This window comes from Sphaerodactylus townsendi, linkage group LG01 (genome assembly GCF_021028975.2).
Source record: "Sphaerodactylus townsendi isolate TG3544 linkage group LG01, MPM_Stown_v2.3, whole genome shotgun sequence".
NCBI classification, from domain to species: Eukaryota; Metazoa; Chordata; class Lepidosauria; order Squamata; family Sphaerodactylidae; genus Sphaerodactylus; species Sphaerodactylus townsendi.
The window spans coordinates 128,540,674-128,557,833 of record NC_059425.1 but is presented as its reverse complement, the minus strand read 5'-3'; the positions used below and the strand labels follow the sequence as shown (position 1 = coordinate 128,557,833).

The 17,160-nt window shown below is 38.7% G+C and overlaps 1 protein-coding gene across 2 annotated transcripts in view; it reads right to left on the bottom strand.

Moving 5' to 3' along the window:
• The window catches only part of FBXL4 (F-box and leucine rich repeat protein 4), a 44,531-nt gene that overhangs the window by 11,767 nt on the left and 15,604 nt on the right, over nucleotides 1-17,160 (bottom strand). For both annotated transcript variants that reach the window (XM_048494028.1, XM_048494021.1), the window contains 3 exons: nucleotides 14,203-14,548; nucleotides 9,455-9,699; nucleotides 3,712-3,925 (listed from right to left, as the gene is read on the bottom strand). In XM_048494028.1, the coding sequence (XP_048349985.1) occupies nucleotides 3,712-3,925; nucleotides 9,455-9,699; nucleotides 14,203-14,548 (805 nt within the window). The remainder of the gene's footprint in view (nucleotides 1-3,711; nucleotides 3,926-9,454; nucleotides 9,700-14,202; nucleotides 14,549-17,160) is intronic.

The following is a 17,160-nucleotide window of genomic DNA, read 5'->3' as shown; positions in this document are numbered from 1 at the left end:
GTATCAGCAAATACCAAGATCACCAGCATGAGATTTTCTGATTATAATAGTGATCTCAATTTAGCAGAATATACTGACAAGTTATCTGGCTAAACAACATTATACATTAAATGCTTGAAAAAGTTAACAAGTTTTAAAGAAGCAAATATTTACAAGATGGACTTTTGAAATATCGTATTGCATTTTACAAAGTGACATAATTGTTTCAAGAAAAGTACTGGATACATTCTAAAGGCGCTTGGAAATTATGAAAACTGGTTCACTGTTAGTCAAACACTGGGATGCCTAGCCACATGTATTAAATAGATACCATCAGAGCAGTTGGCTGGAGTGGTGAGCAGTTTGACCATGGAATGTGCCTCATGTCTCTAATTTGTCACTTCACAAATTTCAATAATTTTAAAGAGATTATTTCCAGAAGAAGCATGCTTACAGAATGTGAACTGGCTAACTATGGTGGCAGAATAAAGTGACCAACAAAAGAAAGCAGGATAAAATTTGCTTTGTTCAATGTTCTGTCCTCTTTGTTCATCAGTAATAATCTAAATTTAGATTAATCTATGTTTTGTCATTTACTTATGCAAACAGTATTATTCTTGTTAAGGTACTCACATGCCAATTAGAAAACTGATATTTAATCAACATAATCCCAATGACAAAAATTTCTGAAATTGGACATTTTTACGATTCTACCTCACAAGTTCACTGAGAGAGGCCCTGCCAAGACTGTTAGAGGTCGTTTCAGCGTTAGCCTTGAGGTTCCCCAGGCTTATGGTCCTGGGGGACTTCAACATTCATGTAGAGATGGCCTCATCCACCCAAGCAGTGGACCTAGTGTCTTCCATAGCAGCACTGGGACTCTCCCTGGTTCATATGAACCCTACACATCAAGTGGGACACACACTGGATTTGATCTTTGGCATGGGGGTAAATGTGGCCTTCATCTTCTCTGAAGAGGAGCTGTGGTCTGACTACTTTGTCCTAAAGGCTCAAGTAGATATTGCTCTCTTACCCTGCTTAGGTGAAAGCCATATTTATGACCACCCACGAAGACTTATGGATCCAACTGGCTTCTGGAATGCTCTGCGGGATCCTAAACCCTCTGGCGGTTGGCTCAATCAGCTGGTTGAGGACTGGAATGCCCGAATATTTGAAGTAATTAACGCTATTGTTCCCCAATGTCCTCTCATTCCTGGTCTAACTCAGCTCCTTGGTATACCAAGAAGCTTTGTGGGATGAAGCAGGTGCTGAGATGCCTGCAGGGAGTTTGGCGGCATATTCACAACAAAGTCACATATCTTTATCTTACAGGACATTAATGAAATCCTATGAGATGGCAGTGAAAGTCGTGAAGAAGCAATTCTATGCAACCTCCACTGCGTCTGCTAGCTCTCGCCCAGCACAACTGTCATTCGGACTTTAACATCCATACCTATGGAACCTGACACAATTAGTGATTCGGCTATTGGCTGTGAGGCTTTTGTGCAGAAAAAATCTTTATATTCCATCATGACCTGCCGGCAACCCTTGCTATAGAAAATGAACTAGAGGTCCCTTGAATGTCTTCAGATCCAATACTGGACCAATATTGGACCTGTGAAAGCAGGCTGATGTTGACAAGGTGCTAGCAGCCATGAAGCCTACCACCTGCCCCCTTGATCCATGCTCATCATGGCTGGTGAAAGCCAGTGGTGACGAGGTACAAGGACCCCTGATGGAAATAATCAATCTCTCTCTCCAACAGGGGCTGGAGGCTAAAGAAAAAAAAACTTTGGATCCTTTGGATTCAGCCAACTACTGCCCAGATTTGAATGTGTCGGTTCTGGACAAAGTAACTGAGGGCTGCAGCAGAACTGCTGCAGGCATTCTTGGATGACACATTGGGCTTAGGTCCCTTCCAATCCAACTTCCATCTTGCCCACAGGACAGAGACCATGCTGATCACCATTACAGACAAGTTCCATCACCAGTTAGACTGAGATGGTTCAGAACTGCTGGTGCTTTTAGTTCTCACTGCAGCATTTAACACAGTCGATTATGAGCTCTTGACCCACCACCTTGCCATTACCGGAGTGCGGGGAACAGTCTTGGATTAGCTGGTTTCATTTTTCTGGGAACAGGGACAGAGGGTGACATTAGGGGAAGAAGAGTCCCAGTGGCACTCCCTTGTATGTGGGGTGCTGCAGGGGGAAATCCTCTCCCCGGTATTATTTAACATCTATATGCAATGCAACCTCTGGCACAACTTGTTCAAAGCTTTCAGCTGGATTCCCATCAATATGTAGATGATACCCAGTTTATCCTGTTGATGGAGAGTCAGCCGGCTGCCATCCTAAATATTTTGGTTCAGTGTCTGGAGGCAGCAGCTGGACAGTTACAGCAGAGCAGGCTGAAACTGAATCCAACGAAGACAGATTAAGATGTCAGTAATATAATTTTGGTAGGAAACAACAATTGTGAGGAGCTTATTAAAAACTAAGTAAGAAAGAAAAGAAACCTGGACAAAAAAAAGTAATAAGTAAGAAAACTAAGTAAGACAAAAAACCTGGACAAAAAGTGTCTTAACCAGCCCCTCCCCCAAAAAAGAAATCCCGTTTCAGGCAAACAGTTGTATGAAAGAGTTCCACATCCAAAGAATTATAATAGAGAAGGTCTTTGAAATGTTGGGGTCACTCTGAATCGACAAGCTCATACAAGTTCAGGCAATTCTTTAAAAAGGATGGTGTGGGTTTTCCGGATTGTATGGCAGTGTTCCAGTAGTATTTACTCCTGACATTTCGCCTCATCTGTGGCTGGCATCTTTGGAGGATCTGGCGGCAATATCTGAATTTTCGATCTCTGCCACGCTAGACAGTTGCCTGTACTGGCTTCCAGTTGAATTCCAGATCATTTTCAAGATTTCAGTACTAACGTTCAACGCTTTGAGCGTTCTGGGATTGTTATATCTTTGGGATTGCTTCTCCCTGTACTGCCCTGATCCTCCAACAGTAATCTCCCAGTGGTCCCCGGCCCCAAAGATGTACAGTTGGCTTCCATCAGAGCCAGGGATATTTCAGTCCTGGCACCTACATGGTGAAATGCTCTACTGGCAGACATCAGAGCTCTCTGGGACATTAACCGATTTAGGAGAGCATGTAAGACTGAACTGTTCCACCGGAGCTACAACTAAAGCCATACAAGCTGCTGAGATATGCTGGTTCTATGACTATTTCCCCATAGGTGTCAGTATGGGTTTTATGGGCAATACTGATTTACTGCAATCTTGGGACAATCATTGTCGGAATGTTTTAATTAGGTTTATGAAATTAATGTAAATTGTTAGTATTTTAACACATGCGTTAGCTGCCCTGAGCCTGGCTCTGGTCGAGGAGTGCCGAAAATTAAACTGAATAAAATAAATTTTAAAAGAATAAAAGCAGCCATTTTTCTAACGAACTACTAAACCACTCATGATAAAATTCCACATTTCTGACTTCATGCATTCACATTTCAAATGTGTTTATCGTCAACATATACTAGCAGATGCAAGCTGCATTTATTAGTTTTAGTATCAGGTGTTTGAAAAGATTTTTAAAAATATAATATTTTATGAACCATTACAAAGAAAACACTTTATTATGTTCTGCTTACAACATGACTGCAAATTCACCTTTTTCAAAAACTTTTTTTTATAATTATCAAATATACGAAAAACCAGATTGCTGTTCTTACCTCTACCTTTGTCCGGTAAAGAATTAGACGCTTAAGGTTGTACAACTTGGCAATGTGGTTGAAAGCGGGAGGTGGCAACTTATCACTGGAAGACAGATTTAATTCCTGAAGATTCTGACATGTCTCAGCAATAACCTTCATGCAAGTCTCATTGAGGAAATGGCCACAAGACAACTCCAGACGCAGCAGTTCTGAACCACAAACTTTCAGAAACCTGAAAAGGCACATTTTCATATGAATTAATGCAATGGAAAAAGTGCCATTTCCCACAAAAAGTGTTTAAAAGTTTTTTTCCCTTTCGTATGTTTTAACAACTATTTGGGAAAGAAGTGTAAAGTTCATGTGACATAGCAGCAGAACAATTATCATTACCAAATTGTTAGAATAGCATAATTAACATTAAAACACAGTTGCAAAAGGAAAATTCAGTCACACAAACCTCTTATTACTATTAACCTTGTCTACTTCACATATTATAAAAAATTGTATATAGGATGCTGTACTGTATGTGCATCAAGGACTCTATGCTGTGTCTTCATTTGCCAAAAATAAATATAGAAGAGCTCTGAATGAGCATGAATCATTTTAAATTTATCCCTAATTTACAATATTGTTAGAAATAAAACACATACATTAATTTTAATATTACTTTCATCCAGATATATTTTGTCTCACTTCCCAAGCATTTAAATAGAGTCAGAATTTATTGTCGAAGGCTTTCACAGCCAGAATCACTTGGGTGCTGTGTGGTTTCCGGGCTGTATGGCCGTGTTCTAGCAGCATTCTCTCCTGACGTTTCGCCTGCATCTGTGGCTGGCATCTTCAGAGGATCCTCTGAAGATGCCAGCCACAGATGCAGGCGAAACGTCAGGAGAGAATGCTGCTAGAACACGGCCATACAGCCCGGAAACCACACAGCACCCAGAGTCAGAATTATAGCCAGAATTGTTTGCCTCTTATGAATTTGTTTAGGATTTTAAATTTGGCCCACTAATTTTTCCTCTTTTGGGAGATAGTGGAAATAATGTAAGATGGCATTAACTCTCCATAGGCTAAAGAGATTTTCATAATATCCAGCATAGATAGGTGTTTATTCATTTACTTGGTCATGGTGAGGGTTAAAACCTGTTTTGAGATGTGTGCAGAGGAAGCAACTGAATAGCCACTGCTAACGGTATGATTTACTCTGTCTATGGAGAAGAGAGCCAGTGCCCTCTGGAAAGCCTACAGTCATACCTTCTCCCCACACAAGCTGACATCATTTGTGCTGCTGACCCTCTTTCTCCCTCCTGTTGCACCTGTGTTGGATATTGATCTGGGACTCAGGTATATGGGCGCTGCTGACAGTTCTAAGACTTCATCATAAGGATGTGCTGCAGCCATGAAAGCACAGCAGGGTACAATGGGAACAGAGGAACTGATAACTCTCTCCTTGATCTACGAACTTCTTTTTTTTTAGACAGATTCCACAAGGGGTTTCTGTGCTGTCAACCATAATGTCATGTAGGTAATCTGCAAATCGCTTTCTTCCCAGAACGACTTGATCCATTTTTAACCTATGATTTGTATGAAGCTACTGCCCTGGGTCACAAGACTTTGGAGACAAATTTAAGAGTCTCAAGTGACATCACGTTGAAGGCATGGCTATCTTTTGGACCTTCTCCCTAAGCTTCTTGTTGACAACTGGAATTTCATCCAACAGCTTGCAAGATCACATGACTCACACTCTTCTGAAAAAAGAGGCAGTCATTGAGAGCTATGAAAAGCAGAGAAGTCCTGTAAAATTTCCACAAAAGCTTCTCCCAACTCCCCAAAATTCCTTGCCCTCTATTCTGATGTGGGATGAGAACTAGAGGAGAGATTTGTCCTCCACAGTTGCAGAAAGAAATCTGGAAGTTTTGCCTTGCCTCCAGATCAAGAAAAATCATTTAGCAGTTTGAGATATCTTCCATCAACAAACTTAGGCCCCTTCCGCACATGCAAAATAATGCGTTTTCAAACCACTTTCACAACTGTTTGCAAGTGGATTTTGCCATTCTGCACAGCTTCAAAGAGCACTGAAAGCAGTTTGAAAGTGCATTATTCTGCATGTGTGGAATGAGCCAGAGTTTCAGACTAGGATCTGGGAGATCGTGGTTCAAATGTTCACTGTCATGGAAACTTGCTGGGTGACCTTGGGCCAGCCATACACTTTCAGCCTAATCTACCTCACAGGGCTGTTGTGAGACTAAAAAGGAGGACAGGAGAATGATGAAAGTAATTTGAGTCCTCACTGTAGAGAAAGGCAGGGTATAAGTGAAATAAATAAAAATGAAAAAAAAATCACTCTGATTCCAATACAGAATTTTAGCATGTAACATAATTTTGCACAGTGTTTTCTCTAGAAACATAAAATTATTCAAATGTTTTAAAATATCACATTAACATCTTTGATTCTCTCTATAGCCCTATTTTGTCCTTCCCAAACTTCTTTTTTAGCACAGACAGAGAAGTTTAGAAACTTAGTAATTCTCTTGAGTGAACCATTATGACATTCTAAGGAGATGGACATTATCAATAAGTTAAGATACCTTCAGCTTTGCCTCAGGATGTTCACAAGCCTGAAGCATTTGTCCTCTCATGGTAATACCATGTTTGCTTTTGTCAATTTTTTTAGATTGTCATTTTAATTTGTCCTATCCCCTTGGAGTTTTTAAGCACATTTTCTTCTGATATTTACTTTTTCAGGTATGTAAACAAGTGTATCTGTACATAGCTTTACATTAAAACTACAAATCTGGTTTAAGCTGTCCTCAGAATTTATAAGATGTAAAACTAATTAATGCAACCTGAAGACAAATCCAAAACAGTAAATAATAAAGCAAACTTGGAACAAGTGGTTCATAGACTGCAGCCTAATAAAATGTTACCGTATATACTCGCGTATAAGCTGAGTTTTTTCAGCCCTGTTTTAAGGCTGAAAAATGCCTCCTCGGCTAATACACGAGTCCTGCTTACCAGCCAGCTCTTCAAGCCTCTGCTGAGGGCGTGGCTGGGACGACCTCCCTGCAGCTGAACAAGCCGCTTGCTGCTGCCCTCCTCGGAGGGTGAAGGGGAGCCCTGGCTGGCTGGGCTTCCTCAAACCCTGGGAGACAGAGGGAGCTCCTTATTTGGGCAGTGACTCCCCCTGATGTCATTGCCCAAATAAGGAGCTCCCTCCACCTCCTGGTTGCCTGGGCTTCCTCAAACCCAGCCAGGAGGTGGAGGGAGCTCAGTGGTGGGATCCAAAAATTTTAGTAACAGGTTCCCATGGTGGTGGAATTCAAACTGTGGCGTAGCGCCAATGGGGCCAGGCGGGGCATAATGGGGGTGTGGCCGGTCATTCCGGGGGCAGGGCATTCCTGGGCGGGGCTGTGGCAAGGACACAGCCGCTGTGCCGGTACTTCGGCGGGAAACAAATGCACGCAGGCACAGGCTGCCATGCATGCCGGTGCACCTCCTGCTAGACTGCTTCAAGTTCTGCACACTACTGCTGAAGAGGAGGGGCGTAACTAAGGCAAAAATCACGTGGCAAAATCACCAATTAATAACCCCCTCTCGGCACACACAAATAATTAGTAACCTACTCTCGGGAACCTGTGAGAACCTGCTGGATCCCACCTCTGAGGGAGCTCCTTATTTAGGCACTGACATCAGGGGGAGTCACTGCCCAAATAAGGAGCTCCCTCTGCCTCCCGGCTTCCCACCTTCGGCTTATACGCGAGTCAATACCTTTCCCCAGGTTTTGGTAGTAAAATTAGATGCCTCAGCTTATAAACGAGTCGGCTTATACACGAGTTTATACAGTAATAATTATAACTTTCATACAGCAAATCATTTGATATATAAAATACAAGGTTGGACAACAGGCTTCTGTTTTGCTAAGTTTTTGTTTTGCTTTGTTTTTGCTAAGATTCCTTCCATTTTGTTTTGCTAAGTTTTTGTTTTGCTTTGTTCTTGCTAAGATTCCTTCCATTAGAAGACGCTCCACTTAATGGAAGGAAATCATTGGCCCCAAACTTACATCCCCCTTTTCTAATTTTAAAAAATTAGATTAAGAGAAGCAAGTAATACTCCAGAATTCCCCTTCCCAACTAAGCATAAAAGGTTAAAGAGAAGTGCTTAGTCTTTGACAGATCAGTAAATCTATAAACTGAGTTATGACTAAATGTATAGATAGCTAGAGGCAAACATATTTCCTTAACCATGATTAAGGATTGGAATCATGTTTCAATTGTCTGACTTCTCAATTTGGAAAAGCAGTTCTATCAGTGACAGCTTACTTTTATTCTCCAGATGACAAAATGTTTTCATGCACCAGCTGATGGTCACACAGTCACATAATGAACTGACTAACAAATTAAAACTAAGCCATTATATGGAAAATGAAGATTTTACATAAACAAAACTTATGAAGAAACACACATGTAAAACAACAGAAAAACCACAGCTTAGCTTGACTTGGTTAAAGACTGAAAATCCAGTTCTGGTGCCATTGGCTAGGCTGCCAATCTAAAGATCTGTCTGGGGAAGGACATCTGGATGCAGGCAATTCAAACATTCTGTACAACAGCTTCTTGCTAGTTTCATTACATCAGCTGACACTCCCAACCTCACACTTCTGACAAGATTCTAAGAACAATGAATTAAAACGAATGCTTTGCCCTTATGATTTTATACACCAAGCATTAAATCCTAGAATTTAACCTATTTTCTCACAGTGACTTGGTATGTTAATGACTTAATTATATAAGGGAAGCCTTTGGATTCCTACTGCCTAACCATTTTAGATGTTCTCCTCTCTAACTTATTCTTATACCCCTGAAGCACTTTTCCTTGCAAATCACAAGCACAAATTCTCTGGCCATTACTGTTAAAAGTTTCTACTAAATTTCTGAAAAGGAGATATAATGGCCCTGATAAGAAATCACAAACACATCAGACAAAGAAACCCATGGGTCTGCTATGCCTTTTACTCAGTTTAAATTTGACTGGAGTTTTCAAGCTTAGTCAGCTACAGGGCAGCTGGAAGGGACAAGAGAGACTAAGTCTGAGCCTTCCTACACAGGAGGTGATCAACAATGCTTCTCCACCAGGGAACACACACAAAAGGTAACTGTTAAATTTATAACCCACTTTTCCTTCACAGGACTCAAGGCAGCATTACACAGGGAGTCCAGAAAATCTATTTTCCAGGTACTGATCAGATCTTTACATGCTTAGTTTTACAGAGTAAAGGTAGTCCCTTGAGCAAGAACCAGTCCCATGCAATGATGTCACATCACAACACTTACTAGGCAGATTATGTTTATGGGGTGGTTTGCTATTGCTATCCCCAGCAAGATGGATTTTTATTTTACCAACCTCAGAAGGATGGAAGGCTGAATCAATCTTGAGTTGGCTACCTGAAATTGACTTCTGTTGAGATTTAACTCGGGTTGTGAGCAGAGCTTTGACTGCAGTACTGCAGCTTACCACTCTGTACCATGGGGATCTTAGCTTTATGATGCTTAGCTTTACCATGAGCCTTTCAACCACACACTGGGACTATAGGTGAAAAGTCTGTTTAGTCCCATTCCAGCAACTCAACTCAAATCCATGCATGGAGGCTGGTTCTGATTTTGAATTACTATTACTGGATTAGAGTCATGTTAGTAAAAAAAGAATTATTCAATCCCTACTGAATGTTGCTCAAATACTTAGCATAATATATCACTGTACTGACCTGCTAAATGCAGAAACAGAAATTGTTCCTCTGTTCCCAGTCCAAGATAAATTCAGCCACTGGACAAGGACACAGCGAGGCTGTAGGTATTCCAGAGCGGTGTCATTTATCTTTGCCCAATAAGGTTGCAGACTGAGGTGAATGTACTGTAGAGGATCACAGCAGTGCTGATAGAGTAGTTTACATGTCTGAGACAGACTACACAGATCTGGAACTGTAAGGTGACTCAAAATCAACTGGATGAGCTACATTGAAAAAACAGAAAAGAACATCACACCAACTGTTAGCCACCAGTGAAAAGCTTAATTCCAGTTTAAGTTACATTTGATCAGATCAGTGACTTCTACCATTTTCTACTACTTCACTGATTTTTAAAAAATTAAATATACTTTTGAAAACTTCACAGGATACATTTTCTGATATTCCTAGCCATTCTTCTAGTTATCTTTTGCCTTGACCCTTTTTGTTTGCTAAACACTCTTTATTTGATCTTTCAGTAAAGAGAAATTTGGTTTCTTTGACAACTCTTGTTTAATACTTTAACTTTAGTACAGTAAAAGTGTTTTCACTCTAATATTTTTTCAGTTAAAAATATATAATCTAATTCTTTTTGCACACAAAGCCCTCGAACTCATACATATACAAATCCACTGTTTTTGTATTGTTATTCATACTGGTCATGACTTTATTGATATTACAAGTACTTCAGTCCCAATGGGAAAGTTAGACACATGAAATTCAAGACATGCTTAACTCTTCCCATTAAAGTTAATGAGGCATATAAATGCACAGTTTTGTGGCTTTATTACGCCCACTGTAAATACTGAATGAATACAGAAGTACAATTTAGAAAAACACATTAGAAAAGAACTTTGGGATCAATATACCAGACGGACTGCCTACTCTCTTATGAAGTCACCCAACCACTAAGGTTATCATTGTAGGCCCTGACCCGGTTACCCCCGTCTTCTGAGATTAGGTGGATTAGGTAGACCTTCTCATCGTCCATCATGATCCCCTTTTCTTGCCCAACGTTTTAATTGTGGATTTTATGTTTCTGTATCTATTTTAGCTCCAGTTTTAATTGTTTTAAAAATGTGTTGGAAGTTCTGAGGAGTTACTTTCAAAATATGATTTTATTAAGTATGTTTTAATTCATTAGCCCTTATGAGGGCATTCTCCCCTTATGAGGGGAGAAATGTTGATAAATAACATATTATTCTATCACCCTGACAAAGTTGCGCAAGTTGTTTCAGAACACTTGTTTCCATGGATTGCAATGTATATTTGAAAAGGATTTTAATTGTAAATCACTTTGGGAGCCAATAGTTAGAAAATGTGGATAATACAGTTTTTGCTGCTTTTAAGAGCCCTGTAGGAACCATTTATAAACTCACTTGCAGCTCTCCAAGGTCTTAGGTACATGCTATTCGCATCATCGGCTACCTAAACCTTTTAACTGGAGATATCTGGGATTGAATCTGGGGGCTTCTGTATGCAAAGTGGATGCTCCACCACTGAGCCCAGCCCCACTCTGCTTTCGCAGTGGCTCAAAAGAGCAAATTATATGTGTAAACAGATGGTCACCCTTGTATAAATTAATCTTAGTGTTTAAAAACCAACATTTGGTCAGCTCATACATTCAGAGTAATATTCTACTTTTTGATCTTACCTAAGTGTGAATGACACAGAATGTGGGATTCCAATATCAAACCTTTCCCAAGCCCAGATGAAGAACTCTGCATTGCAAAGTGATCTGACTTGAACTACCGTCAGATGGATCAGATGGGAGAAGGGGTCTTGCTCATCTTCTAGAACCATCTTAGGAACCATGTCCTTGATTGGCTTACACTTTTGTCTAAACCATGATAATCTGCACTTAACAATTTGATAAAACAGTATTTATACCACTCTGGACAACTGTTAGAAAGACTTGGCATTTTTGTAAAGTTGCACCTGCCATTTTTTTTCTGCAGCAGGAATGGAAAAAAGAATGGCGAGAACAACTTTACAAAAAAGCCAAGCCTTGCTAACAGCCATCCAGAGCTATGTAAATGCTGTTTTATCAAAGTGCTAAGTTCAACAGTGCAGATAATCAAGGTTTAGACAAAACAGCCACTGAAATAATATTTTAAAATGCTTTGAGAGAATCTGCACTTCTTTGACAAGTGAAATCGTGCTGCTGTGACTTCCGGAGAAGAGCGCAGGACTACACTTAGTTCTTTATGTTGAAAAAGGTACAGTCAAGTTCAGAGGTCCAGTTTCCTATACATTCATCTATGACTCAAGATACCATCAGGAACATCAATGAGTCTGAAACCATCTTGGAGTGTCTCCAATCTGATGCTCTCTTTTATATTGATTTGCCTGCCTTCGTGGATGCAACTGTATGCTAGGAAGATAGATTTCCTTATTTTAATGCATCTACTTATTTATCTTATATTTAAGACTGAACCATTTCTATAATCCTTTTAATATAGTTGGCTGCTTTTACAGGTGTGTTCTACTGCATGTGTATCAGTTCAAACCCAGTCTCAGCCAAGCTACCAGAATGGAATTTATTCCAGGATCCTAGGTCCGGGATAGGAGAATTAAAATCACCCAGGTGGGTTGGAAAACTCTATTTCTTCACAATTAGTATGTTTGATTTTGCAAATATGTGATTCATCTAAAAATGTTTTAATGATTTACAAATAAGGGGATCACCTTGGCATGGTCACTCACATCCAAGAGTTGGCTTGCATTCTCCTTCTCTCCCTTGATGACCTCAGATTCCATCGCTCCCATCTGCTCCTTGGCAAAGTGAGTAGTTTGCCAAGGATCAGGCAGGGAGGGAACTGCAGAGAGTGAGCACTGGTGAGAAGTATGTGAATTTGTAGCACATTCCTGACACCCTAAAATAGGGTCCGTGAGCCAATACAGAAATTAGTCAAACCATAAAATCAATTTTCATTTCAATCAGAATAAAACTGTAAAGCAGTGACATAAATAATCTCATAAGAAAATAGCATTCTTCAAGAAAACAAATTTTTGGTTCTGGCCCGTTCTGTAAAAACAGCGCTTCTGGGGCGCTGTTCACATGACTGCCGCCTCCCAAATGAAGCAGTGCTGCACTTTCCCCCACAACCAACGGGAAAACGCTGTTTTCAAAACTCGCTAAATGAGCGAATTTTTTCGGAAACAGCGTTGTGGAACTGGTGCCTCTTGAACAGCACCAGGTCAAAGGTGGCGCTTTTAGGCGCATCCTTTTCCCCCCAAAACTTACTTTCTCTTCCTGCGGAGCTCCACAGAGATGAGAAGTCATGCCCATGATGCCCTCCGATCCCCGAGGCGACACTGTGACTGCAAGGGTGTGACTCCTCGTCCCTGCGGAGTTTTGCAGGGAGAGAAGGTAAGTTTTGAAAAAAAACAGGAGGCACCTCCATGCAAAGGTGCCTCCACGGGCCTCAGCCACTCTGGGGCCATCCACACGGAAGCGTGCGAACAGTCCTTGGGCTCCATTGGCATCATATATGCCAGTGTGCAGCTGCCTCACCGGCCCATGTGGAACAGGCCTCTTGCTTTTCTCTACTATAGTTTGGCAAGTAAGGCTGTGAAAAATGCAATAATGTCTCTTCTAACAAGTTTATTTTTAATATATCCAGTACTCTTTATACCACTAACTCTATATCAAAGATAATAATCTCTTAATATGTCAGTTATCTCCACAAGAATAGTTAATCCCACTTTAGACTAAATTTAGACTTAATACCTGAAATGAAAAGAATATAATGAAATGTCACTAAGATTATGACATTAAGATGTAACTGAAGTACTTTTTTGCTTTTGATTAAACAAAGCTAACAGAATCCAAGTTTAAAGGCTAATAGCCATTAAATTATTACCAATACAGTATTGTGTCTGTTAAAATTTTGCTTTTTATGTATTTGTCTGAACCCTAGCATAAAAAGCATAATCTGATACTGCAATGAATATGTGAAGAGACAAGATATATTCGTGATGACTCTAAGGAAGCCACTGAATATCTGCTTTTAAAAACTAATCTTATAACAAAGATAATTTATTTCAAACCACTGTAGTTATGCATTACCAGAATAAAATATGGCAGCTGTTGTCTATTTCTGCTGTTTCTGCTTCTAAAACAGTCAGTTAACACAAAACAGAACCTTAGAGGGATTCTTGAATTTTTTCATAGACCAGAAGGAGACAGAAAAAGGAAAGAGTTCTCATAATGATAGCAGCAGCAACATCTTAACAGATGGAAAGGATTCCAAAGGATAAATTTGTATGTTAGAAGGAAAAAAATATATACATCTCTTTTGAATAATTTGATTAACAGATCATTAAAATAATATAGTAACATTCCAAAAAATGATCTAGAATCAATATGACTTAACAAGGAACATTTGCCATTGGGTAACCATAAAGGTTACATAAACAATCCTTATGAATATAAATTTTTGTCCTATAGCCCATCAAGGAAAATATACAATTCCACAAATCTAGTGTTGGATTTTAGTATCTTGATGAAATACAACTTTTATCTGTTTAATATTATTGAGGGAAGTGAGAGGAACCCATTGCTTACTAAAACACTGCAAAATAATGGGATTTCTCAACAAAGAGGATTTCAAAGAGAAAAGTATAAAGGTTTTATCAGTAACAAATCAGAACCTGTGCTGAATCTTTGAGTCCTAGCTAGTTACAGCAATTTCACTTCAACTTAATAAGAATCCCCATAACTTTACCTCATAAGGCAATTTATCGAAATATCCATTGGTTGTTGATTCCTTGAAGGCAGTAGCACTAAACTGCTTATTCAGACAATCCAAGTCATCACCTCTTTCTTCATCTTCATCATCATCATCAAGATCATCCATAGCAATCATTGAAGTATTCAGTGAAAGGACAGGCCTCTTTCTCACACCATGTAGTACTACTCCATCCAATTCAGTGTAATAATCCAGAAGGGAACTATTTAGTTCCAGGCGAATTAGGTTTGTTGGAAAATTTATCTGCTTGATACAAGGTGAAAACTGCCGTGCCTGAGGTGAATTCACCTTGGTAGGTGCCTCTGACCACAGGACTTCCCACCTTAAAAAAATGTATGTATAATACCACTGTTAATACAAAGAAAATTATTAACACTACTTAAGTTACTTTTGATTAAAAATATAAGTATAAAGTATATAAAATCTTTATGTCTTCCAATACTTGATTTGATTTGAAAATCCAAGATTTGAAAAAAGTACTGCAAGACAGTGGGATGCCCTTATTGAGATGTCTGATCAGGGTTAGTTAACTTTGTTGCTTGAATATCTACATGAATGGCTCATAATAAGTAAGCAATGTAGGCAACTAATTCTGCAGACCGCTGTGGTCAAATCACTATCAGTGAGAATGATTTGAGACCCTTCCATACAATGGAGCTCTGGATTTTAAGAGCAAAGTTCCTGGAGTTAGCTACCTGGAAGCACATACCCAGACAGCAAATTAAGGGCTATACTGGTCACAAAACACAGGAAAGATCCACATCTAATTAAAAAAGTAGTACTGTAGTATTATTATTATTCGCCCTTCGGGGAAGAGGCGGCCTAGAAATCTAAAATATAAATAAAAAATAAATAAATATATTCTTAGATGTTCTAGAAATTTTTAAATAATAAGAGCAGACTGAGAGACCAAGACCGACACTATGAGATCTTAAATTGTTCACAATATATTTATTAATCCATTTCTCTGCCTCACTTTCAGCCAAGTTGAAGACAGCTTTCAGTTATATAGAAAATAACTGCAATCCACAATAAAAGATAAAACCACATTCAGGTAAATAATTAAGTTGCAGCATAAAATCATATGAAAGTAATAAAATATTAATAAGAAAGATCTTAAATTTGGTAATAAAATAGTGTAAACATTAGAGTATTCTATAGTCAGCACCAAAGTGCTTGAGCAAAAACCGGAAACAGCTCTTAAGAATAATTTCTTGCACTTTATGGCTATTTGGAAATAATTTAAGATGTCAGTAATATAATTTTGCTAGGAAACAACAGTTGTCAGGAGCTTATTAAAAACTAAGTAGGAAAGAAAAGAAACCCAAACAAAAGTAAGTAATAAAAAAACTATGTAAGAAAAGAAACCTGGACAAAAGGTGTCTTAACCAGCCCCTTTCTTCAAATTAAAAAAAAACCACCCTATCTCAGGCAAACAGTTGTACGAAAGAGTTTCACATCCAAAGAGTTGTAACAGAGAAGGCCTTTTAAATGGTGGGGTCACTCTGAATGGGCAGGCTCATACAATCTTTTAAATAGCTTAGGACTGCTTAGAGACCTTTGAATTGAGCCCTGAAGTATCCTCTACTACATATTCCAAGGGTATAGAGGAGGCATCTGATACTGATACAATTTCTGACTCTCCAAAATGGTTCACACTTGATACCTGAGTTCCACTGATGGCAAACAAAAATTTGTCAGTAATGGGATCATGTACTGTACCCAAACATCTATGATTGAAATAAAATTCACCATAGCATAATCATTTCAGCTTTGTCAAACATAGAGAAAAACAAAACTATACAACACACTTGCATAGTAAGAATAAAAATACCTGCATATGTCAAAAAGAAAGTTATTACTACAACAAGAACTGATGAAACTCCTAGCAAAAACCTAAATTTCAATGACATGAAATTTACAGTACAGAACAGTTTAAAAATCAATATGTTGACAAAGAAAAAAGAAAGAGCAACAAACAATCACAGAATCAACAGTTGACATAATTTATCTCAAAATATCATGTTTAAGGCAGCAACATTGGTTATTTTTCAATCAATTTTTAAATTTAAATTTGATTTTCAAAATAAAATGCTTTTTGATAAAAGATCTATCTAAAGATAGTTTTGTATTTAAGATACATTATAGTCCAAAGGCTATTCATCATGAAATGATTAGTTTTTAATTATATAGAATGAGGCTATATTCATGCAATGCCTAATTATAAGCAAATGAATTCACTTAATCCATTCACAATGTCATGCTCTTCCAGAGGCTTTTGTAAGATTATTTTGGGCATTTTTTTCATCTACAGTACATTATCATAGATGCTTCATTTTGCACTTTTCAAAATATTGAACTTGTGTCTGGATAAATAACAAGCCTCTTCTTCAAATCATGTTATTACATAAACAGAGTTGAGAAAAATACATTAATCTCATTGTTCTTTTGCAAATCTAAATACACAGAATCAACCCCTTACTTCTTAAGTGCTAAGTTTCAAGAGGTTCAATGAATAGAAGATTGTTTCGAGAGGACTAGATCTGCACGAGGAGCTAAGTGTGAGGAGGGAGGGGCAAGGAGTAAAAATGAAAGTAAAACCTTTTGAACAGAATGCTCCACAAGTCTTGGGAACTTTGTGTGTATAGCCTGAGGTTTGTCATACCGTGTTTCCCCGAAAATTAGACAGGGTCTTATATTAATTTTTGCTCCAAAAGATACGTTAGGGCTTATATTTCAGGGGATGTCTTATTTTTTTCCATGAACAACAGTCTACATTTATTCTTGAACAAAAAATCACGTCTCCTTAGCATGCAGATCACTGAGTCCCTTACACAAAAAATAGCAAACAAAGAGGCATTTTCCCATTTTTAAAAAATATTTTCTTTTCTGTGAAAGCAACCCCTCGGTGCACAGGCTTGCCCGTCTGTGTGG